The sequence below is a fragment of the Nomia melanderi genome, chromosome 2 (assembly GCF_051020985.1).
Source record: "Nomia melanderi isolate GNS246 chromosome 2, iyNomMela1, whole genome shotgun sequence".
NCBI classification, from domain to species: Eukaryota; Metazoa; Arthropoda; class Insecta; order Hymenoptera; family Halictidae; genus Nomia; species Nomia melanderi.
In genome coordinates, this window is record NC_135000.1 from 9,752,845 (window position 1) to 9,777,518 (window position 24,674).

At 38.2% G+C, this 24,674-nt stretch overlaps 3 protein-coding genes and 1 long non-coding RNA gene across 15 annotated transcripts; 2 read left to right on the top strand and 2 right to left on the bottom strand.

Moving 5' to 3' along the window:
• The first annotated feature begins 49 nt into the window (after positions 1-49).
• LOC116425772 (ras-related protein Rab-34) lies at positions 50-2,024 on the top strand. Of its 4 annotated transcripts, XM_076364406.1 has the most exons (9): positions 59-188; positions 342-409; positions 592-758; positions 836-937; positions 996-1,060; positions 1,155-1,285; positions 1,406-1,610; positions 1,703-1,835; positions 2,006-2,024. In XM_076364406.1, exons 2-8 carry the CDS (start codon positions 350-352, stop codon positions 1,789-1,791), a joined length of 819 nt encoding a protein of 272 aa, XP_076220521.1. In that variant the 5' UTR covers positions 59-188; positions 342-349; the 3' UTR covers positions 1,792-1,835; positions 2,006-2,024. The 4 variants fall into 4 exon arrangements, with proteins under 4 accessions (XP_031829771.1, XP_031829769.1, XP_076220521.1 ...); XM_031973909.2 differs by lacking the exon at positions 2,006-2,024 and having other exon boundaries at positions 58-188; positions 996-1,051; positions 1,703-1,922; XM_031973908.2 differs by lacking the exon at positions 2,006-2,024 and having other exon boundaries at positions 60-188; positions 1,703-1,922.
• Positions 2,025-2,563: 539 nt separating this feature from the next.
• Positions 2,564-17,872, top strand: Cpr (Cytochrome P450 reductase). 2 transcript variants are annotated; one of them, XM_031973904.2, is made up of 11 exons: positions 2,564-2,597; positions 11,855-12,063; positions 12,375-12,567; positions 12,830-12,979; positions 14,193-14,317; positions 14,397-14,585; positions 14,661-14,899; positions 14,980-15,311; positions 15,433-15,694; positions 15,788-16,016; positions 16,151-17,872. In XM_031973904.2, exons 1-11 carry the CDS (start codon positions 2,592-2,594, stop codon positions 16,293-16,295), a joined length of 2,079 nt encoding a protein of 692 aa, XP_031829764.1. In that variant the 5' UTR covers positions 2,564-2,591; the 3' UTR covers positions 16,296-17,872. The 2 variants fall into 2 exon arrangements, with proteins under 2 accessions (XP_031829764.1, XP_031829763.1); XM_031973903.2 differs by lacking the exon at positions 2,564-2,597 and adding an exon at positions 6,928-7,098.
• LOC116425773 (uncharacterized) lies at positions 4,335-11,380 on the bottom strand. 3 transcript variants are annotated; one of them, XR_004234772.2, is made up of 4 exons: positions 10,470-11,380; positions 5,486-5,904; positions 5,157-5,262; positions 4,335-4,659 (listed from the first exon to the last, which is right to left on the bottom strand). It is a non-coding gene; the product is annotated as an uncharacterized LOC116425773 (long non-coding RNA). The 3 variants fall into 3 exon arrangements; XR_012997940.1 differs by lacking the exon at positions 10,470-11,380 and adding an exon at positions 5,979-5,997; XR_012997941.1 differs by lacking the exon at positions 10,470-11,380 and having other exon boundaries at positions 5,438-6,595.
• On the bottom strand, positions 16,785-24,673 carry LOC116425769 (uncharacterized). 6 transcript variants are annotated; one of them, XM_031973898.2, is made up of 12 exons: positions 24,562-24,673; positions 24,438-24,487; positions 23,759-24,075; positions 23,290-23,592; positions 22,968-23,195; positions 22,600-22,859; positions 22,270-22,525; positions 21,933-22,145; positions 20,127-21,852; positions 19,194-19,813; positions 19,000-19,124; positions 16,785-18,920 (listed from the first exon to the last, which is right to left on the bottom strand). In XM_031973898.2, exons 3-12 carry the CDS (start codon positions 23,882-23,884, stop codon positions 17,930-17,932), a joined length of 4,848 nt encoding a protein of 1,615 aa, XP_031829758.1. In that variant the 5' UTR covers positions 23,885-24,075; positions 24,438-24,487; positions 24,562-24,673; the 3' UTR covers positions 16,785-17,929. The 6 variants fall into 6 exon arrangements, with proteins under 6 accessions (XP_031829758.1, XP_031829760.1, XP_031829759.1 ...); XM_031973900.2 differs by having other exon boundaries at positions 24,301-24,487; XM_031973899.2 differs by lacking the exon at positions 24,438-24,487 and having other exon boundaries at positions 24,562-24,663.
• Position 24,674: the final 1 nt, after the last annotated feature.

Below are 24,674 nucleotides of genomic sequence, written 5' to 3' on the forward strand. Positions count from 1 at the left end.
AACATTTAATTTCATTAAATATTGTATGATATATCCTATTAAGACGTATAGGGAACATATGGGGGTGTGCACCTGCCACAGCAACCAATGTTTTTATTTAGTTCAAAACTATTTCCGGCGACAATGGGGGTGCAACTTATAACACATTATTTCTCTTTGAAGCTTTGTAAGCTGTGTCTATATCTAAGGTAAGGAATATTTGAATATAATAATTTGACAACATTTATCGATAATAAAATTAACAAATATTTTTACAATACTTCTCTACAATTATCTTTAAAACAAATAAATTAATATTATTGAATAAACTTTATAATTATTTTGTTATAAATTACGTTTAGCACAAATAATGCTGGAAACACGTTCGGCTGTTTATAAAATGCTAGAAATTGCGCGGTACGAGAGACAGGTATGATTCAAAAATTTTCGAATTTATAATCGTTATATTGCAAATGTTAATATTAAGAAATTAAATCGATACAACGATCATTTAATAAAAAATTCATTGTATCAAATAAAAATGTTTATAATATCGAAAATATCTATAATTTCGGAACATTTTTATATTAACGAATGTTTAAATTTACTTAGATCGATAACTGGCCGCCACCATTTTCATCCGACATCACGCCATATAATGAAAGAAACTTTAACACGCTTGTTAGGCGATCATGCACGACGAAAAATTTTTCTTTGGGAATTTCCAAAGCAATAATTATTGGAGACGTTTCGGTCGGGAAATCATGTTTGGTGACTAGGTAATTACGGTCGTCATTCTTGCCACGACAAAAAAGTTATAACGTTAAATATAAATTTAATGCAATTCGTATTATAGATTTTGTCATAAAACATTTGACGTTAACTACAAAGCAACAATCGGCGTAGATTTTGAAGTGGAAAGATTTGACATTCTTGGCATACCCTTCCACTTGCAAATGTAAGTTTCCAACCAGTATATATAACATTCATTTTTGTTGTCTTTATTTTTATTTTAGATGGGATACAGCTGGTCAAGAAAGGTTTAAATCCATTGCAGCTTCTTATTATAGAGGTGCGAATGGTATGAAAAATTATTCTTATTATTGCATTTCTATTTATTTAGCATTTAACATAGAAGTACAATAACGTAGGGATTGTATACAAATAATTTCTAGTGATCATTGTTGTATTCGATTTGAGCAATTTGCTATCTTTGGGACACTGCGAACAATGGTTTCTCGAAGCTGCTAGAAGTAATACAGAACCATACCATGTATTCTTAGTAGGCACAAAACAAGATTTACTGGTAAATCACACAATGTACTTGTGCACTTAACGTATTCACCACAAAAAGTTGAATTAAATTAGTTGTTGTATAGTAGTAAAATATCATTAATCATTATACATCTAGCAATATCATTTTCAGTCAAATCAAGTATACAGAATAATAGAGAAACGAGCCACCGAAGTAGCACGAAAACTAAAAGCTGAATTTTGGGCTGTATCTTCCAGAACAGGAGATGGAGTATCAGAATTGTTCACAAGAGTAGCTGTATTATCTTTTCATTCGACAGTTCTAAATGCGCTGCAGAATGTAAACCAAAAGATCAACATCGGTTCAGATTTAATAAGTATGTAAAATTGCAGAGCAACGAATACTATTCATCTGAAATTACATACATAAACTTTTTACTTTGAAAACTGCCACATATATTTCTTTCAGTGGTTAATGCTCAAACAGAAAAACTTAAAAGGGAGAAGAAGAAGAAGAATAAATGCTTTGACTGTTCCAGCCCTTTGATAGAATATTAACCAAAAATGAAAATACATAAAGGAAATTAGCAATTTAGATTTAAGTAAGTAACACTACAATCAGAAAAAATACGATTTTCTAATTGTATACCTTTATTCCATTAATCTGTGACAAATATAATCAAATCAGTCAAATAAAATGTAATCGTTTTTAGCTTTAACACGGCATAGAAAACATTTGCCTATTTTTTGAGAAATCAAACATACGCTTCAGGCTTAGGTTCGGTAGGGCCAGATGGCACTTTGGGATCGTGAAGGCTTTTAAATAAACCGCGCACGAAGGAATCTTCCGGCTACGTATTGCGATCGGATTCATCCGATGATCTTGCTTTGTTCATCGTATTTGTCTGTCCTCCTTTGGCTCGACTTAACTCGTGTATTTCGTGTAACCGGAAAAAATACGTTCTGCTCGCAGATTCGACAGATCAATTGACGACACACGACACGGTCAGTCGGGCTAAACCGTTTAACGTGTTGCACACCGACGGGGTTGACACACATATACGCTGTTACAGCTACCGATCTACTGCATGGTGAAAATCTCCGGTGTGTCTAGATCATTTAGTTGCCAGTGAACACTAATTGAAAATACAGAAAGTGCGGTCACGTGGCTAACGCTTTATACCCGACTTTCTGTGGAGATCAGTTCCTCCGGAGAATCTGCGAGAGATCATTCAAATTTCATTCGACGAAAAAACGCTTCCTCAGGTAAATGCGAAGGTACATCTCAATGGGTGGTAGTTTCAATAGTGGTGGTAGTAGTAAAAGCAAGCAGTTGCGTGTGAGACCTTGTTCAGCAAATGAAGGTACTGGAGGATGTAAAAGAGACAAATTTAATAGCCTTACGTAAAGTATAAAAAAGATACTTTTTTGCGTATAGAATATGCAGGGTGTCACAAAAAAAAGGTTACCACACTTTATTGGCTGGTAAAACACAGAATTTTATTTTTTTTTTATGCTCAATCAAAGTGTGGTAACACTTTTTTTGCGACAACCTGTATATGAATGTTCTATGTGGATTATTCATTAAAACAAATCTTATTATATATTGTCTTGATGTACATTTTGTCAACAATTTTTGCTAATTGCACGAAGAATGTTAAATTTAAAAGGCAATTGTTTATTGTCACCACTATCACCACTACTGATGTATTCATGCCTGAATGCTTCTTTAACTTTTCTTGAAACAGGTAAAGGGAACCTGATCTATTTTCTTTATATTCTACATTTATTTTGCTTTCACATTTTATTCGGTATTTGTATGAATATGCTACGTAGAGTTTCTTTTTATTAGAGCAATAAGCAGAGTCAATATTTTACAATTAAAGAAGGAAAACTATACATAGTTTCTACTGCATTATGCATAGTTAATGTATAGTATTTATGTAATTTGTATTTTTTTAATAGGTACTAGTCACTACTTGTTATGTATGTATGTAAATAATTTGGAATACCATTGACTATTTCTGATAAATATAATTTTATCTTGACATTGCTTATGTTAAAAATAATTATTATTTTTATACTGTAATACAGTTGCAGTTTCTTTGTTCAGTCAGATTAACTTTATCAATGTGATAAGATTTATTTTTATTTAAACTGAAACTGTTTGTTGAATTACTATAATTAAACCACACAATGATTGCTTTTTCTTAAATATCTACAAAATCTAATTTATGTTATTTTATATCACTATAATATTAATTATTTTCTATTATAATATATTCACATTAATAGTAATTATAATTCTTTCAACTGATTTAAGCTAAGGCAACATTATATTTTCTATTATCACATTTTAATTCTATTATATCATTCTACAATACTGCCTTGGATCTAGCATACTTTGTATAATCTATTATCTTGTTTATAATTATCTTTATCACTGCCCAGTCATTCTCTTATATAAGCAATACATCAAAATATTGATCACTTATTAAACGTACAAAGAAAATGATAAGGTTCATCATATATATTTGCAAACTTGTATTATAGAAGGAAAACAGATAAAAAAAATTGTTACACATTAGAAAGCAAAATAATAAGTATATCTTGAACTTGACCTAACAGCGCGATTAAAAAGTATATTTTTGTAAAACTCTATTGTCTATGAATATCATTGCTCGTACAGTCTGTATTCCTAGCACAGACCTAATATAGCATTAATAATTTACAAATGAAGTTAGATTGTGAGTTTCATTTGAAATTCATGTTAACTTTAAATGATAAAAAACACATAAATGGGAATACCAGTGGGTAAGATACATAAAATTATTGACTCAATGACGTCCTATATTCTTTGATATATCGTATTATACAATGTTGCCTAGCTGTGCGCGAATGAATTAACAAATTTTTAGATAATTTAACATCTTGCCGTTATATCACCTGGAATTATTCATGTGGAGGCGTTTTCCATATTTAATGGCCGCATATATTGCATAATTGAAATAGCGTGGTAGACGTATTACGAACACAAGACACGCCATATCACGTTCTGAAAATTCAGCCGTCAAACGCTGTCATGATGTAATCGGGGTCTACGTAATATAACGCATCTATCAAACATTTATAAGCGACAGTGGCAATTACAATCGGTCGCGGGACTTACCTGCATTTCTTTCCACTCATTATTCGCTTCTTTCCTTTGTGTCAGTCGATTATTTATTTCGAGGTAATTATTTATTTATTTAATCGTTAGAGTTGATAATTTATTGAATTAATTGTTACAGCAAGTTTAAATTAATATAATTTATTCAATTAACTGGAACAAATGACGATGAGGTTCAAGTAGTAAATACAAAGAACAATTCAGAGGAAACGGATTGAATCATCGAAAGGCGACAGTTGTCTCGGATGATTTGTTACCTGGAAGTAAATTGAATTCATTAAACAATGAAAACAGGCTGTCAGGTTGTTTGACGAATCAGCATTGTTATCTTATGCCTAGTACTCTTATCAGTCTACTTGTATTTTTAATTACATCCTGTATCGGTGTACATATTGTAAGAAAAGCGATCGTAGATAGTGTCATTGTTAGAATCAGATTAGAATCACATCAGAGTGATAAAGTTGGAAAAAATATGCGTCGAGTCCCTTAACGTTAGATATCTATCAACCAAGTGAAATTTACTGGTCTGGGAATGTTCGCTTCGCAAATATTCAAACGACGAAGTCGTGTTTCAGATTGCAAAATAAATCCGCCGCCGCGAGGAAAATGATTCGTTAGGATTTTTCCCGTTTAATCGATCTACGATCGGTATCTCGTTCGCACAAATTTCAAACCAGTTTGCTTTTAGGTGGGTCGGCCAGCGCAAAGAGAAACGTGACCGGCGCGGATGGCATTTCTTCGTCCTGAAACTTACATTTTTCCTTCTTCGCCTTTCACTTTCTCTCGTCGAGAAAGATATATATACATCTGTCGAGCTGAGATTTCTGGTCCTGCTGGCAAATCACGCCGAGGCGCTTTCACTGGAAAAAAGATACATATCATCTTTTCGCGATCGTATATCAAGGCCCACCTGAAAGTTCTGTGATTTTTCAATCAGAATGAAAATCATTTCGTTCGTTGTATCAATTAGAATTATTCTAATACAATTACTTTGCCATTGATAATTTATTTGAAAAAGAAAGAAATTCTAGGTACCGTGTCTACGTTAGCTCCAAAATATTCTCGACAACAGAAGAGTGGTACCTGTCGTTAAATTTTCTTTAAAGGCAAGGGGTTGATAAGGGGTTAACAGTTGCAGCATAGCAGCGTCGCATGGTAGCGCTTGGCAGCATTTAGGTTTCTTCGTCAACGGAAGGAAAGCTGTTCCTTTTTAGCCATCTCCATTTTCCACGATATAATTCTCAATTATTCCCGTTTAATCCGGATCAATTGGGAGCACGGTGAAACGTTCGATTTGTTTGTAACGTATACAAGTAGACAAGTACCTAGATTGTTTAACACGGGAAACGAAGGTAGTCTTTAAATTTGATTTACAGGCCCGTCGTCGTTTAATCGCGAGATCCCCCTAACACGTTCAATGCCATTGTTTGCATTCCGTTAGATAAAGGCGGAGAGATGCGTCGTAGCCGCGAGCTTGAAAATTTACAATTTCACGTAATACTCTGAAAATAAGATAGCAGGATTTCAATGGGAACCGGTTGTACGCGGTAAACCAGTATTTACTCATTCATCGTACCAAAGTCTTTCTGTATGCCATTTTTTCGTTCCTATCGGGACGGCCGCATGCATAAACCGTCGAAGGAAAAGAACGAAAATTCGAATGATCGCTGTGTGCCGTTTACTTTTGTCATAGGACTGCGGAACGCTCGAGGAACACGATCGATGGAAAAGGTCGAAGTAAGAAAGCGCTTGAAACAAGTTCCCCCCGTAAGGTCTCGCTTCGGCAACGAGTGTCGGCGTTTCTCTACTCTTCACTTTGTATCAGGTTCTATCATTCCAGAGAGTCCTGTGATCGTTGCCGCGCGACCTTACGGGGGGAAGACTGGAATGGATGACTGATATTGGAGAGCATGAGGAAAAGGATGATTCGACGGATAGAGAAATAGAAGAATCGAAGAATAGAAGGATAAGAAGTAGATAAATAAGAGACTAGAAGAATAGGAGCATAAACGGAAGAGCGGTAGAATATAAGGTAATTATTTCGAAAAACGACTCGAGTGTTCTCAGACTAGAAACATTACACGTAGCACGCGAATCCTTCGCGTTAGATCTACGGAAACGAAAGAGAACGATCCGATCCGCAGCGCTATCGAGACCGGAACGAGGAGCTTTTCCAAATAATTACCGAGCCGATTCGAAAGATACAAGGCAAAGGAACCGACGAGAAGGGTGGCGAGTCGTGCACGGTGTCTCCGTGGGAGATAGTCCCGGCGACGCGGCGAGTCTCGCGCATCGTCAGCTCTATCATTCCTCCGTTCGCGACCCCGGCGAGTCGCCGCGTCGGTCGTACACGCGATCGCCGAGGAGTCGTCGCCGATTGAATAAGTCACGATTCCATGTACGTGCGTACGCGTCTCACGATTATGGATATATCGCGGGCCGCGTGCGGCGACGCCGATGACTCGACGGTTTTCCGTTCTCATTGTGACGATGTGCGACGGTGCTCTCCTCGTGCGTAAAGACTCGGGCCGGAACAGTTCGCAAGGCGACTCGCCAGTCGAACGCCAGTATACCTATACCCCCGACCGGCGAATACTCTGTCCAGGCAGCAACGCTTTCGGATAGCCACCGTTGTCGTCGTCGTCTCCTTTGGCTCCGCTAGTCGCTTCCGCTCTGCCGACCAAATGGATCTGCCGGTAAGGAGAAACGGGTTTTCGCTTCCGATCATCTCGGAATATTCACGCGTGCCGATCATCGTGACCGATCGGTCACCGCCGTCGCGGAATCCGCGTGATCTCTGAACCGTGATCGACACTACTTCACGCTACTGACGTTTACTGTAGTTCTATTGTTCTTAGAAAAATTATTCGCGTAGACTTTAGAGATCAGAGGTTTGAGGCTATCAGGATATACGTTTCTATAACTTTCATGAAAATCAATTCGTACATTTACCGAATAATGTAAAATTCATCGGTAGAATTCACTCCGTCGATCTAGCGTGAAGAATTTATTGAGAAAAGAGGAAATTTCTGTCATCGATGCAAGGGTATTAACCCTTTGCGGATGAATGTCGACGTTTTGCTGACATCAAACTTTCATCTTTGAATAGCCAGAAATCAGTGCATAGTTTCCTTATCTTCTAGTACTTAACTATTCGGCGTGTAACTTGGCGAACTCTGCAGAGAATTTTGTACACTCGAAAGAATCTCCGTCCGCGAAGGGTTGAAGTGTGTCGTCTCGATGCTAAAGGGTTAATCGCGATCGGAATTCCCGACGAGCGTTTCTACGGTTGTTTCCTGATTTCTCGCGAAAACGAAAGTCTTCGAAGAAAGCGTCGTCCCGGGGTACGCGCGCAAACGGCCGTTATCGGGCACGCTACGGGCACGCTCATTACCATTCGCTTGCGAAACCGTGCCCGTAAGTACATTCTAACGTTCCCGCTGGCACATTTGCATATGCGTCTTCGCGTTAATCTCTCGTCTTGCTATTTCCGCGGCGGCTCTGGCCGGAGAACGATAGGGGAAAAAACGAAGAGACTCGAATTTCCATCATTTCACTGCGCGCGCGCGTTTATCGTGTAATATTGATAGTAATATTAATATTTAGTATTCGTTAATATTCATAACCGGAAAATAGCGTAGCCTTCGAGTGACGCGGACCGCGTTGCAAGGCGAAGGGGTTAATTTACGCGCGGTTTCACCACACACGCACGCACGCGCGCACACACACACACACACACACACACACACACACACACATACCGAACGCAGGCGAGATATAATATATGTGTTTGTATCCACTTATCGCGTGACACGTGGCGCATTTAAACAATCATTAATTCCGTACGCATTGTCATTCGTACGCGGCGTTATCGTAATTATGCTCGGTGTACGCTGACCAGAGTATAGCCCGTTACAAATAATCTTCGCTCTTTCCACGGTCGGTTATATTTATAATTATTCTCCGAAATGTACACGTGTTCGTTTGCATTTTAGGTTTTTATTTCGATTTTCAGACTTCGAATGTCACGGTTGACTGGTTAATTGCGATCTAGGCGCAAGCTGTCGCAAAAGAACGTTATTACAATTTCGCTGAACCGATAAAACGTCGTCGAGTTCCTTTTATTATTATTATTCGCGTGTCTCTGTTATCGGCGCTCTGACATTGTTCTGCGACATCCTGTATGAGTTCATTATAAATGTAAGTGTCGTAGGTATTCATTAACTTTAGATATACGTTTATCTTCGTCGCGCGGATGCTAACGAGAGGGTAACGCTTCGACAAAACAAGTGCAACGGTTTCGATTTCTATTGTTCCTTATCGAACGATTAACACGTTAAGCGCCATGTCAGCCACTGGTGACTGACGCTTCTGAATGACTAAAAACACATTTGTAACATACGAGACAACCGATGTGAAATGAAAATGTTTAATAAGGCAACTAAGTTGATAATAGTGTAACGCGAACGTTGCAACGCCAAACAATTCATAAGTATTCCTACTTTTCTTTGCTACAAAAGACAAACTCTATGGGAAAACGCTTAAGATTTTCGTTGCACTTAACGTGTTAACGCTTCTATTGACGGCTCGAGCGACGCCACGCGTCAGCCTCGCGGCGACAAGAACGCGCGGGAAGTAATACCGGTGACGTACTTGTGTACCCCGAGTACTTGTCTCGAGTCTCAGGACCTCGAAAGTAATTTATTCTTCTTCGACAATAGATTCTCGTGTCACTCAGTGAACCGACGCTTTTATATTTTTTCCGTTTGCTTTTCTTTAAGAGGAGGACTTTCTCGATAGAATCGGCGAGCCTCTCGCTTAGGAGAACAATGGAACTATGGATTGTAATTGGATTAGAATTAGAAGAGATATTCTTTAGTCTGTCAACTATTAGAACTTACTAGAACTACCAAGCGAATGGAACATACCCATTCGAAGATGGTTGTTTTTATAGTTATTTGAATTTAGGATGTTCTAGTCTGGTTCTGGATTAGAAATAAATTAGAAGAGATAATTTTTAGTCTGTTAACTACTGGAACTTACTAGAACTACCAAGCGAATGGAACATACCCATTTAAAGATGGTTGTGTTTATAGTTATTTGAATTTAGGAAGTTCTAGTCTGGTTCTGGATTAGAAATAGATTAGAAGAGATATTTTTTAGCCTGTTAACTACTGGAACTTACTAGAACTACCAAGCGAATGCAACGTACCGGTTTGAAAATGGTTATTTTACAAATATTTCAATTCAGAAGGTTCTAGTATCGACCAGAGATTCGAAACGATGAATTGAAAATGAAAAATCATTGTATTCGCTCGGTAGTTGTAGCGTGTACGCCGTTCGATAGGACTGTTCGTTAGGCGACGCTTAATTAGGCTCCTCTCGTATGCAACCGCTTTCCCGCGAGAGAATCGGGTATGAAAATGTTAGGCCGCCGCATCATTTCTGCCAGTCATTTCGTTCGTTTCGTATGGACAGAGTGTATTGGTGAGTCACCGAATCCAAATATCAGGCGGCGGTTCGTAATGGCAGTGATACAAATGAAAAGAGAGCAACGAGAACTGGAAATTAACAGTCCGTCCTCGTGCCGATAACACGCGGCCAACGATAGCGACTTGAACGATAGTGCTTCTGATACGGCGTGACGCGAAATCAATTTGATTAACGAACCGTAGAATTTAAGTCTGAAACTCGTGCAACGATTGGCTGTCGACGGCCTCATCGATTTTCGGGGCTTAAAGTTAATCCGTTCTCAGAAGTAGCCTCCCATTTATTTCCTTTGTTTCTCGATACTCTGATTCTCTCTAATTATCCATTGCAAACTATCTCTTCGGTAAAACACGATATTTTCAATCGAATCCAAGTTGAATGAAAGTTCATGGGGAAGCTTGTAGTTAACACCGTACGCTTCCATTGACAATCTTCGCCGAATAACATGTTCGTTAACGATACATCGGATATCAATTTAGTTGATCGATTGAACGGATTCAATTGTAGATTATCGAGTTACATATGTAGAACTGATTGGCCCGATATGGTAATCCGACGCTGTATGGAATACGATTACCGAACGGTAACGTCGCGAGGGTTTCATCTTTCAATTCTTCGTTCGACGTTTTTCCTTCAACGAGGCAGAATAATTTACGAACCCTTCACACCGATGGTCGATGATTTATCGTGTATCCACGGGTATTTGTAATATGTTTACGAGAGCGCATTAGCATAGAGGTGTTCAGAACACTGTCGCGAGAATACATTTGCATGACACGTTGATTCGGCTGTCGAAGGTTGCGGTCGCGAACGGCTCGGATAAATTGGCTTTTAATTTCCAACAACGAAGAACAACCGTCGGTGAAATGCGCCGCGATGAACCCGTGAAAACAAGTTCACTCGCGATAGCGGCACTCGTAATCGCAATTGTATTTTGGCGAGCGCGGCAATTCCTTTATCGCGCTATCGCGTTGTGCCGTGTACCGGTAGAAAAGCATTCTGTGCGTTCCACGGTGATACGTAGATCAGCTGCTGGAATTATATCGCAGTTCTACCGCGTGCAACGGGATTACGTAACAATTGATTTTTCTATTGGAATTACGTGATACACAGGACGGTACACGCTGATGTAACAGCCGCAATGACAACAGCCGCGCGATAGCCGGTCGTGCTCAATTTAATCGCGAATTTACTGTAAATTACTTCAACCCCTCCGAGGTCAGATGTGTTCACGCTCTCCGATGATTTTATTCGAATTTTATAGGCGTCGAGATTTTGTGAGTCCAACGAAGACTCGTCGTCTTGATCTCTTCCTCCTTTCGTCTGCGAATGCTGGCTTCAGCCACTGTCGACAATTTAGTAGTATAGTAGGCGATAAGAAAAAAAGTCAACTATACCAATAATATTGTTCTCAGCATTCCTAACAGTCTTGCCACACTGTTTACAAATCGTCTGGAGAAGTCGATGAAACTGATTCAGCATGCATCCTGAAATATGAAACTGGTTCGAATGTTCGTTAATGGTCTCGTGATTTGTAGAAGGGAGTACGCGCTAGGGAATGTAATTACTAATTGTTGTATCGATCAAACGTCGCCGGTGATATCTCGTGCGTCGATCAAAACAAAGTTGCTCTCTTCCGCATCGCACCGTTGCTTTTTCATTGGCAAACATAGATTAATCATAATCGGCGTTTTGAACGTGTCATTATGACATGGTGATCCATATGTCGTCGCCCGTTTCCGCAAGCGCTGGAAAGGACGATAAGATAAAATTATATCCGAGCAGATTTTCTGCATCACCCCGCACGGGATAATACAATGTTTATCAGCGCCGTTTGTAATTATATTGTTTGTAATCTGGAACGAGTGACGACAGCGCAAGCAAGATGTACAACGCTGAAGTATTTACTCCGCTGATTCTGTTTACCGATTTCTCAGTGACACTGTTGTGTGTCTGTCGTAGGCCGCCAGCGCATCTCAACCCAAGGCGATAAGAATGGCGGGTTCTCCGGTGCTGGAGAACGAGGACAAGGCTGAGGTTCTCGACGAACCTCTCTTCAACACCCTCGACATCATACTTTTAAGCGCCCTCCTGCTGGCCGCGTTATGGTGGTTGATGCGACGCAACAAGCAGGACGAGTACACGTCCACCACCAAATCCTACTCCATTCAGTAAGTCCAGATACTCCAGGAAGAGATACCGATAGAATCGCTTGATGTCTAGGCTGAGGGACATTCAGCTGACCGAGCAGTTTTCATTTTTCTCTCACCCAGTTCTCTTGTTTTACTTCTTAATCCCTGGTATTCATTATTATTCAGTAAAACTGTAAATTAGAAAGATACTTGGCACTGCATCGTTCCACTAGATGTCGAGTCACCTCCCAACTGTAATCGCTTGCAACAATGGTCATACGCAGCACATTATGTTGTAGACATACATTCCTGTTGTCATTTAAGATTCGACAGAGAATTGTTTGTTAAAGGCCAACGCTGTATCCATCGGTGACACCGTCGGAGAATTCGTTCATTAAGAAATTAAAGACTTCCGGCAGAAGTCTAGTCGTATTCTATGGTAGTCAGACCGGAACTGGTGAAGAATTCGCGGGTCGGCTGGCTAAAGAGGGTATCCGTTATAAAATGAAAGGCATGGTGGCTGATCCTGAGGAATGCGATATGGTAAACATTCAAAGTCTGTTCCTTTTCGCTGCCAAGTTTTATCTGAACAATAAGACAATAGATAAATTAATAGATCTAACGGTAGAAATAGAGATTTCTCAAATGAATTTACTGTAATGTGGAATTAAAAGTACTCTGGATACGTAACCGAGTAATACTAATGATTAGAATCAATAGAAAAATGTTTAAAATCTTTTTACCTGCATATCACATTTCATAAGTTTATATTATAATTTGTAATAATTATAATTCATTGTAACAGGAGGAGCTAATACATCTTAAATCAATTCCAAATAGCTTGGCAGTATTTTGTTTAGCTACGTACGGAGAAGGTGACCCTACAGATAATGCTATGGAATTCGTAGATTGGTTAAAGAATGGTGATGCTAATCTGGATGGATTAAATTATGCTGTACGTATTGATATCACTTTTTATTCGTTACAATCTAAAAGATAATGCTTATAAATATAATACAGAATCATAAATTTCATTTCATTCGATCGTGAACAATGTAGAATTTAATTAAATTTCATTTAATTCAATGGAATTTTATTGGAAACGTGTTCTGTAGATGTTCATTCGGATTTCCAAAAATTTGTTGCAAAATTTTCAGAAATTCATTTCAATTGAATCCAAACAATTTTGTTAACATAGTATGGTAACTTACTCATTTAAATTGAAATTCTCTTACAGTACGTTAACCGTTAAAATTTCCTTGTTCGTAAATATTTGAATTTTGAAATACAAAGATTTCCATTGCGTACGGTTTCAATTGTACGAATAATGAACATTACGTAAGCCACTCGTATCGTTCATACACGCGTGTACAGTTGCATCATAGTCATCGACATTTATCGCATGTGTTCTTTCTGAGAAATGCCTACATAATTACCATATTGTATACAATAATAATAATAGTTACTCGATTAAACTTGAGCAGAAATCAGTTTTAAGAGTATTTTAATAATGAACTTAAATAAATTCGATAAACTTTTACGAGTTGTGATCAAACGTTATAGGTACGATAGCGCTACCCATCGGCAGTTTGCAACATTATTTTTCCCGCCAACATTTAAGGTACTTGTAGAGTGCTTTTTCGTGTGATCAGTGTTGCACTCATTTTAATAATTTTCCATTTAACTCAACCTATTGTTATTGTCATTTATTTATTTATTATTATTTTCTTATTTATTATTCATTTTATTCTTTGAATATTGTAATTATTTTCATGCCAAGATACAACAGCACAATATTGTAAAGAATATTAGAAAAGAATAATTTAAAATTATATAGACCAATGCTTAGCATACATAGAGTTTGATAATATTAATGATTTGCATGATTCCTTTATTCTTATTGTCTAAATCCATTAAATTTATTTTTATTCTTATTTATTCAATATACAATTAGAATAATTTGAAGGCTTTGCTGTATTCTTCATTGATAAATAGTGTGTATAAATTATTATTATTATTGTGTTTTCCAAAATCTTTATCTTTTATGTAGTGCTTGGGATATTAACTTTATTAATAATGTTAATAATTAATAGTTACACCGCAATTATATGAAATTGCAGTGATTACTTACCGCTGTTAATATTCTATTCATCTATTTTATTTTGCAGGTGTTCGGACTAGGAAATAAGACATACGAACATTACAATGAAGTAGCATTATACGTTGATCATAGATTAGAGCAACTTGGTGCTACTCGTGTTTATGAACTTGGTCTGGGAGATGACGATGCGAAGTAAGTTGTTTTTAAGTAGTTTCCATTGAAATATACAATGTTGAACAAATTCTAATATTCAAATCATTTACCATTCTAGCATAGAAGACGATTTCATCACATGGAAAGACAAGTTTTGGCCTGCAGTCTGTGACTTCTTCGGAATCGAAGGTGCAGGTGAAGATGTCAGTATTCGCCAGTATCAGCTTACCGAGCACGCTGATTTGCCCATTGAACGTATCTACACTGGTGAAATAGCTCGTCTTCATTCATTTAAGAATCAAAGAGCGTACGTTATTGCAACACGAGTTAATCTAAATACAACATTTCCGCAGTATGCACATTTATTTTATTTCTCTTGTAGACCGTACGACGCGAAGAATCCTTATCTGGCACCAGTAAAAGCTAATCAGGAGCTTCATGGTCCAAAATCAGAGAGGTCTTGTATGCACATAGAGTTTGACATTGAAGGATCAAAGATGCGGTATGAAGCTGGTGATCATTTAGCAGTGTATCCTGTAAATAACACAGAATTAGTAAACAAAATTGGAGAAAAATGCGGCGTGGACTTGGACACTATATTTACGCTAACAAATACAGATGGTAAATTAAAAGAAAAAAATAAATAATATATAACATTAACTTATCTGATACCTTTAAACGATCTGTCGTCTATGTTACAGAGGAATCTACGAAGAAACATCCGTTCCCATGTCCTTGTTCTTACAGGACTGCTTTAACGCATTACTTGGATATCACTGGCAACCCACGCACTCATATTCTCAAAGAGTTAGCGGAGTATTGCAGTGATCCACAAGATAAAGAAAAATTGAAGTTAATGGCTTCGACCAGCGCAGAAGGCAAAGCTGCTTATCAACAATGGATAGTTCAAGACAATCGAAATATAGTACATATTTTAGAAGATATTCCTAGTTTAAAGGCGCCGTTGGATCATTTGTGTGAACTTCTGCCAAGATTGCAATGTCGTTATTATTCAATTTCCTCATCGCCAAAGGTAACATATGGTTATTTAAAACAATATTCGTATTACTCCTTACATGATTATCTATTATTAAAATATTATGGAAATAACCATAAAATTGTATGAATAATTTGTCAATGAATGTTTTGTTTAGCTGCATCCGACGTCGATTCACATCACCGCGGTTGTGATAGAATATAAAACTCCAACTGGCAGGATTAACAAAGGTGTGACAACTAGCTGGTTAAAGGAGAAACACCCATCGGATCCACCATGCTATGTCCCCATTTTTGTACGAAAGTCTCAGTTCCGTTTGCCAACTAAAGTGTCCACGCCTGTTGTGATGGTCGGGCCAGGTACTGGTATAGCGCCGTTCAGAGCATTCATTCAAGAACGTGATCTTGCTAAACGAGAAGGTATATATATACACACAACACGTTTAATAAACATAATAATAAGATTCAGTTTCAAGTAATTCTCAAATAAATAAAAATCTGTTTTCTCTTCAGGTAAAGAAGTCGGTGATACTATTTTATACTTTGGATGTAGAAACCGAGACGAGGATTTCCTATACAAAAACGAACTAGAAGAATATGTAAAAAATGGTACTCTAACGTTGCATACTGCGTTCAGCAGAGAGCAAGGTCACAAAGTGTACGTTACACATTTATTGGAGAAAAATAAAGACGAATTATGGAGAGTCATCGGCGAACAAAATGGACATATCTATGTTTGTGGGTTAGTATGAAATTCCCCATTTTTTAACCGTTTGCACTCCATAAGTTAATATTTCATATATTGATGCTTAATATTTCCACACTCTTCTTACTTTTACGATGTATAATTTCAACGAATTTATCGTGTTTCATTAGGGATGCTAAGAACATGGCGCGGGACGTGCATAATATATTATTGAAAGTTGTAATGGAGAAAGGAAAGATGGCGGAACTCGATGCAGCTACGTATATTAAGAAGATGGACTCACAGAAACGTTATTCGAGTGATGTATGGAGTTGAACGTTGTTATTTAATTTGAATGAATATTTATAAGTCAAATTGTCTATATTAACACTTCAAATATTGCCCTCACGATGGAGCCTACTTTATAATTTATCGTACAAAGTGTACGATGTGCATGTAAGCATTTAAAATATTCAGAGGTAAATTACAAATGTTAGCAAAATCGTTCGAAACTTTAAATGTATTTATTATTCGTAAGTAGTTAACGAATTTTGTATAAATATCAATAATTTTTTCTCTTTTTCTTTGAACCCATTTTATTCTGTAATAGCAACATTTTTCTATGGGTATCGATACAATGCAGTAATGAGTTTAAGGACTTCTGCGTTTGAAAAATATGCTCATTAAGTGTGTAATGTTAAAAGTCATTTTTGATATGTATAGCATTTCATAATTATGATGATCAGATAACATAGATTTCATGAATATTTTGTAGAAACTATCGATACACTCCTGGTAAGAGACTTACGCTTACATATGTGTATGTATAGTTAATATATATATATATTATATAAATAATATATATTATATAAATAATATATATATATATATATAAATCATTTGATAGAAGACAATGTTCAATAAATTTATTGAATACTTTTAACGAGTGTGGATAAATTATCACACTCTTAAGATTAATGGAAGAATGAATACATTAATAATAAAAAGAACAATTGCATTGATCATTAAAAGTTTGTCTCAAACTTTATAGTTAGAAAAAAAAAGTACAAAAAGTTGTTATACATAAAATTTCTCTGGTGTGCATCTGGAATGGTAATAATGTTGTGCTGATTTATGTATACATTATAATGAAAACATGCAGTAAATGTGTACACTTACCGATGCATATTTGTAAAAATTATTAATAAAAATAACGCAGAAAATTTTATAAACAGTTTATTTTTAATTCATTCGACTATGTATATATATATACACAAAGAATAACAAGTGATAGAGTGGATGGAAAACTTGTTCCCCTATTAAAATGATTCGATAAAAGGTCAAAGGTTATTATTAATTATATCGTTATCTAGTTATAAAAAAATGTTCAACCGATGATTACTTATTTTTTTAACTTCGGTGTCGTCAATTTCTAAGAATGAATCGTTAACCATCTACTAGTATCAAATTCTCATGTCCAAATAAAATATACAATCTTTAAAATATAGTTCTACTAAATATCAGCATTAAAACTATCAATATTGCAGTACGTGTACACCTTTACTAGCAACATTGATTTGCACGTCAAGTTAATATGAAGGAACGCCGAACAAATGCAATTTTTCACATTGAAAAATCAGATAATATAGTGAAACTTTCTAATAAATAATTATTACTTTCAAACATTTCAGCATTTTTATACGTATGAGAATTAGAGCCGATCCTCTTCTCGCGTGATCAGGGCACACCGACGAATTTCGAGTGTAAAATGCCCAAGATTTAACATTTGTATCTTATACGCCACAGCTACATACTAAAAGTGAAAACACTATACATACAAATATCGTTCATATTTAATTGAATGTTGAACATTAACGTACTTACTCGGAATAAAGATTTTTCTTAATATATTACACGCATGTTTTGTCAATATAAATTCTGTAATGTAAACCAATAAGTCAAAATATCTATTAAAGATTCTCTAGCTTCTTAATATTCGATTTCGAGCTGGTAAGAGCTATATCAGGAATTATCAGAACTTCGCTGGGCTCCTGTAAATTTTCGGAGACGTTCGTGCTGCTGGTGCTGGTCGTCGCGCTATTGCAATTTGAATTCTGCAATTTCGATTGCAACGGCGTAGAGGTTCTCCCTTTGTTCAGGAGCACCGCGTGTTCTGTACTCTTGCTGGCTTCTTTCACGGATATCGAGGACACGTCGCTGAAGTCCGGTAGCCCATAATTATTATCAAATTGTTTCTTAACAGGCGATATCCTTTTGCCAGTGTTCATCGGTGTCCGTTCGTCGGAATTAGACGACGAGCTCAACGCGCTGGCTTCGCGTGTTTTCTTCAAAGTCGTTATCGCCCAACCCAGGCCGAGCTTCTTCAGGGCTATTTCCATTTCTTCCGGGGACGACGCATACTTCAATATGTCGGACGACGGTGTACTCGCTATCTGAGATATCCCGGACAGCCCGGAGAAACTGTTCGAGCTTGTAGACATTATTTTGTCCTTATTATTTTTATTCTCCTCGTTCGCGTTGTTGCTCGTCGAAGGCAGAGGCTGTGTTTCTTCTTTCAACGACAACCCTTCGTTTTCCGTGTCGCATTGCAGCTTCTTGTTTGTCGTTTCTTTGCCTTCCGTTCGCGGGGAAATAACTTTGAACACCTTTGGCACCTCGAATCGTGTCGCGCTACTTACTGCCTTATATTTCATTGCCTCCGACAGCTTCGAAACCGTAGGATCGTACAGCTTCTCGGACTGCTGCTGATCATGCGTATTAACGGAAACAGCCACGTGCTCCGATGGCTGAACTATCACGGTGTTTCTAGTCATTCGCGTTTCTCCGATTTTCTTCACCGAGGCTGGAGATTTAACGTTACCCTGACTTTTGTTCACAGTGTCCGGTGTGTCGAATTCGATGATCGTCGACAGCTCGTGACCCGATGATTCGATTTCAGTCCTGACAGGCAAATTTCCACGGGAAATGATAAATTTCAGTTTAAAGCGAGATACACGTAACAGAAGAACTCTTTGCTTACCTGTATGGTCCGCTGAGCAAGCTCACAGGTGGTTTGTTTCTCCCATTGATGAATATAGAGCTGTCCACGGTTCTCGTTACTTTTGGAATGTCTGCGAGTAACGGAACAAAATCCGTTCTTTTCACCTGGAAAACCATCGGTCGATCATACTCGCAATTGCAATGATATTATTCTTAATCGCAAGTATAAATTACCTCTTTACTGAAATGCTTTTGCGTGGCTATATTCTTCGTTGCGCTCGAAGGAGGATCATTTCTGCAGTCGACGACGTCCGTTTGAAGCCTCTGATCCGTCGTTGAACCGGTGTACTCTTTCGTCGCTAGATTGTTGGCGAAACCTTTACTCTGCTCCAAAATTTCTTGCGACAGCGTTTTTATCATTTCCTCGTCGTGTAGTTTCGAAGTAAGCCGCGTATCGTGGTCTTTCGTTGTCGCCTCCAACCTCTTAGGCCTGTGCTGTATCTTGTATTTGTCGAGCTGTACGCTGACTCTCTCGTCGCTGATGATTTTCGGCCTGACTTTGGTCTGCTGCGTTTCCATTTCCGACAGGTAGGAACTCGCGACTTCCCGCAGATTCTGGTTCGTCTGAGTTTCAACGTCCGTTTCTTGCGCGTGATCGGAGTCCTGCGTGGCGACCGTTTTACTCTTGACAATGTTCTGCGACTCGGCGAGCGTTCTCGCGAGTTGGCTGTGAATAGCCTCTATATTCTCAACGAGGTCGCGAACACTTTGCAGATCGTTCTTCTTCGCTTTCGTTGGCGGCAGCTGCATTAAAGAGGTCTCGTCGCCCGCGCTGATTATCGACAGTTCCATACCTGAAACGAACGATAAAAGTATTAACTCTCTTCGCGTTCCCATTTGAATTCGTTTAACACGTTAAGCGCCACGAAAATCTTAAGCGTTTTCCCATAGAGTTTGTCTTTTGTAGCAAAGAAAAGCAGGAAGAATTATGAATTGTTCGGCGTTGCAACGTTTGCGTTATACTATTATCAACTTAGTTGCGTTGTTGAACATTTTTATTTCACATCGGTTGTCTTGTATGTTATGATTGGTTTTTAGTCGTTCGGAAGCGTCAGTCACCAGTGACTGACATAGCGCTTAACGTGTTAAAAAAACAAGCTGTTACACCTTTCTGTTCGTTCCGAACCCTCTCGATGAGATTGGTCAATGATATGATCCTCTCCGTGCGCATAGCCTGAAGATCCTCGTACTTTTGCAGTATCTCGGGGCAGTGTTTCAACGCGTAACTATGAATATCGTCGAGTTTTAAGTGCATCAGTTTGCATTCCGGATTCTTACACGAGCAGACGTCCCGCGAAGAAGCCTCTCGTCCTGACGATTTCCTCGTTTGCTCGGCCGACCGTTGTTCTTTCTGTTGATAACCAGACGAATCTGACGTCGTCGAATGATCGTTCCTCGTAGACGACAGTACACTGTTGTCGTTCACCTGCGAATCCGTCGACGTGTACCTAAGCATTCTACTGAGTTTACTAACGTGAGGTTTGTTCGAGGGCATCCTCATGGTACGCGGCGAAGGAGTTTCCGGCGTCGACACCGGACTGACGTCTTTCCTCAACAGTCGCATGCTTTCGTTCGCCGAGGAATCCAGCATTTCGAGAATGGACATGTTGTTGCTCAGCGCCTCCAGAATGTTCCTCGGTTTGACGGGCGGCAAACTGGCGAAAGACGTCGACGAGTCCGACACGTCTCTCATTTTAATTCGCGTTGATTTCGATTGAACGGTGTACGATTTAGCGGTAGACCGATCTTGAACCTCCGCGGAGAATATCTGGGAACTCTGGGTGCTCGCGTCCACGGTCACTTCTGGAGTCTGAGATGGGTTCACCTCGATATTGAATCCGGTCTTGTTCACGTATATTTTGATTTTCCTGCTGGGCGGATTCGTCGCTGTACAAGTAGACTTCCTCAGGCCCCCGATTCGTGATCTTGATAAGCTCTTCGGAAGCCTTCTCGTGGAAGTTGGTGTTTTGTTCACACCGGCTAAGACTGATCTTTGTTTCTCTCTCCTTGGAGTCATCTTTTTATGCTTCGGTTTCTTGCGAGTTGTCTCTGAATACTGCTTGCCGGTGTCGTTGGTCATATTCGTTACGAAGGAACTCGTCGACATGCTGCTGTCCGCTTCCGGTGTGATCACTGTAATTTTTGGTTCGAGCGGATAGTGTTTGGTAGGTCTGTCAACTTCATCCTCGGTTGTCTTGCGACCACCTCCCTTCTCTTGCACCATTTCCACTTGAATACTTTTATCTTGAGCTACATCGTGTCCCATTCCTATGACAGTTTGCACCGCGATTTCGACTTTCTTCACGGAGCTCTCCTTCGTTTCCGTCTTGTCTTTCTGGCTACTCTCGTTGCGACAAGGTACGTTTATTACTTTGACTTCCGGCGACGAAGGTGTTTGGACCGATGTATCCCGGCACACAGTTGGCTGTGCTTGAACCGATTTATCCTTTTCGAACAAAGGCTTCATGGTTGCGTTGAATATGTCGCTTGGTAATTCTGCCCCGAATTCTTTCAATAACAGTTGTTTCTGCTTTTCGACCTTCTTCAACATATCTAATATTTGTTCCTCTCGCGAAGCCTCGTTTTCCTTATTTCTGCTTTGTACACTTTTGTTGTCCGCGTACTCGTTGGAGCAACAATGATCTTCCCACACAGCAGTCATGTCATTTTTACCTTGTTCCCTAGGCGTAAGAGTGATTTGTCTCTCCATAGGATACGACGGACATTGTTCCAAGCATTCTCCGTTCAATAATGTTTCCAGCGCACGGTTTAGCTTCTTTTTATGCTGATCTCTTAATATCTTTCTCCGTTCTTGTAGCACGTGTGCATCTTTCTGATAGAACATAAGCATAACTCGATGATCCGACTACGAACAATGGAAGCGAAGAAATAATTTTGAAATAGAACAAGTACCTGGTAACATTTAGTTTGATTAGCTTTTAATTTACGCTCTTCCACTGTGAGATGATGTAAATTCTGCACTAGCGCCTGGTAATCGCGTCGCACCTTTTCTCTCAACACCGCGTCTTTGCCGCGTTTCTGAGTGGTAGCTTTCCGACTTTCCGTTAAATGGGCCTTAACCGCTTCAGCTTTTTCAGTTTCTTGGGCTAGATCCATTGCACTCGGCTAGAAAAATACATTGTAACAATAAAGAACGCAGTTACATGGAACAATTAATCTTTATACAATTGAAAATTAGAGTATTCGTTACCCACTAAAAAGTCACTATTCATCGTTAACAATTACAAACCTCTGTCCATGCATGTATCTTTTCAACTACACCAACTGGTTTATTATATACATTGCTTTGATGCTTACTATGATCATACAATTGTACTTTATCATTTGCTACAGAATTAATTCTCGGTTTCGGTGGTTTTGTGCACTTTGATTGCATAGTACTAGTAGGCAGACAAGAACAATCGTCGCTCAATGAACTAGAAGTATCGCTCTGATTGCTAGAGTTCGATCCTGAAGTTGATTGCACATAATCTTGTGGATTGTATCTACAATAACAGCCATTTCAGTTTTATTTTTCAAAAAATTCTTGTTAAAATGTTCTCGTTAAAAAACCATATACTTCAATGTTTTATCAACTTCTACCGGCGCGGCAGTTGAAACAGACACTTTTCCGGAATTTTTATCGGTTCGTTCGAATTCGGGAATAATTTGTTCAGTGTTCGTTTCAATACCAGTAGTTTTCCCTGTGGATTGTTCTTCTGCTGCAATATTAACAGATTTTTCTTGCAAAGTCGTACGGTCTTTGTTTGAATTGTCTTTTGATGTTTGCAATTTTGATTTTAAATGAAGCGAACGTGTCTGTGAATCCCTTGTGACACACTGTAAAATACAACTTGTACTCAAATTTTAACTTGCACAGAATATTCTAGGATTTATAATTCAACTCTTGATGCTTATATGTATTATCTTAATACCAAACCATTGTACCCTTTTATGAGAGTTCATAATTTTCCCAGGTGATTTTCTAAAACACTGTTTCCTTGTTTTCTTCGTAGCAGATGTTTGTTGCTTATTTCCTTCGTCAATTTCTTCCTCTGTAATATCTGTCTCCACTGGCAAGTGGGGAAGATTCGCTATCATTGTGGACCTTAGATTCTCTAATTCTCTTACTTGACGCAAACGGTTTTGGTGTTGCTGTTGTTGCACAGATTCTTTCTACACAGATTTTACTTATCCTTTAATAAAGTTTAATCTAATATAATGTATAGAGATTCCTAATCTAAGGAATCGTATAAAATAAATGTCTTACTTGTTGTTTCTCGTGTAACTGTTTTGCTACTTCTTTTCCTCTTTTTAATGCTGTCAACTTATCGTTCCTTTCTTTTTCTTGAGCAATAGCATTGTAATTAGGTTCCAACAATGCAGACAGATGCGCTAGACCAATATCCGCCATGTCTTCCTGATACTTCTCCTGTATGTCCATAATTTTTTTATTGTACGAATTTCTCGAGTTCAAAATATCATTGCATTCCAATTTTTGTTGCTCTTGCTTAGTTACATTCTTAACACGTTCCAAAAGTCTGTCCGATATTTCTTTTGACTGTTGACGTACCTATACAAATGATGCAGTGAATTGTTCATTAATGGCACATTGATTTTGTTAGAATAAAATAATTATTTAATATTATTTCAAACATAGAGTCTTCTTCTATTCGTCAAACCATTACTTCCTTGTATTACTAGGAAATTTTTAAATAATTTATAAGGAATAAGTATACCTGCTCCAAACGTAACCTTCGACGCCGGTCTCGCTCATTTTTCTTAATCTGATCTAAATCGGACAACACCATTCTTCCTCGTTTTATGCTTAAAGGGTTTCCGTTGACTGTAACATTAATCGACATGTTTTTTTCAAGCACATTTAGCTGCGATTCAAAGAAATCTGAAACGAAGCTCGTCTTCGTAACTCAAATTTGAACCACCGAGAACGGCCATTCTCGCGTTCGTCCAATCACGGATCATTGTCAATGATTTTGTAAATACAACGGTTGCAATGCCACTTTTAAATATTGTTTCGTTGGTCTACTCCTTTCTCCTACGTAACGATACAAAAAAAAAGACAGCATTACTATCTACGATACAATATTCTATGGCGCGATATTTTTCACTTCCCATTGAACAAAGTATTCTCGTATTCTAAATGCATAAAAAGGCTAATGCATAAGTAATATAATAATAAATGTTGAGTCATACGTTAAGCCAATGAATATTCACTGAATTTCGTTAAATGAAAAATAATGAATTCAAACGTGTCAGTTACCAACAGAGCAGCCACATGTAAATGGCGCTACAGTTGTCACCATAAAGTTATAGAGGGCTCTTTTTTCAATCGAGATTTCTGTCTCGATATTGCAGAGTTCCGAAGCTACGTTCATTGCACATAACTTTTATACGTACTCCGTAAATTAGTCTCCATAAACATCCGAGTTCCAATGTTATAAGAATACCTTGTAAGACAGACATCAAAGGTACCGATAAAAGTTTCGTCCCTGTGAGATATTTTATGGTATAATCCCGTTACCTATTATGATACATGGATTCCGATTTGCTCCAAGTTGGTACACTCCTGCTGGAAGCAAAATAGACCAATGAAACGCGTATCACGTGACGAGTCGAGTCGCCATTATTGTTATG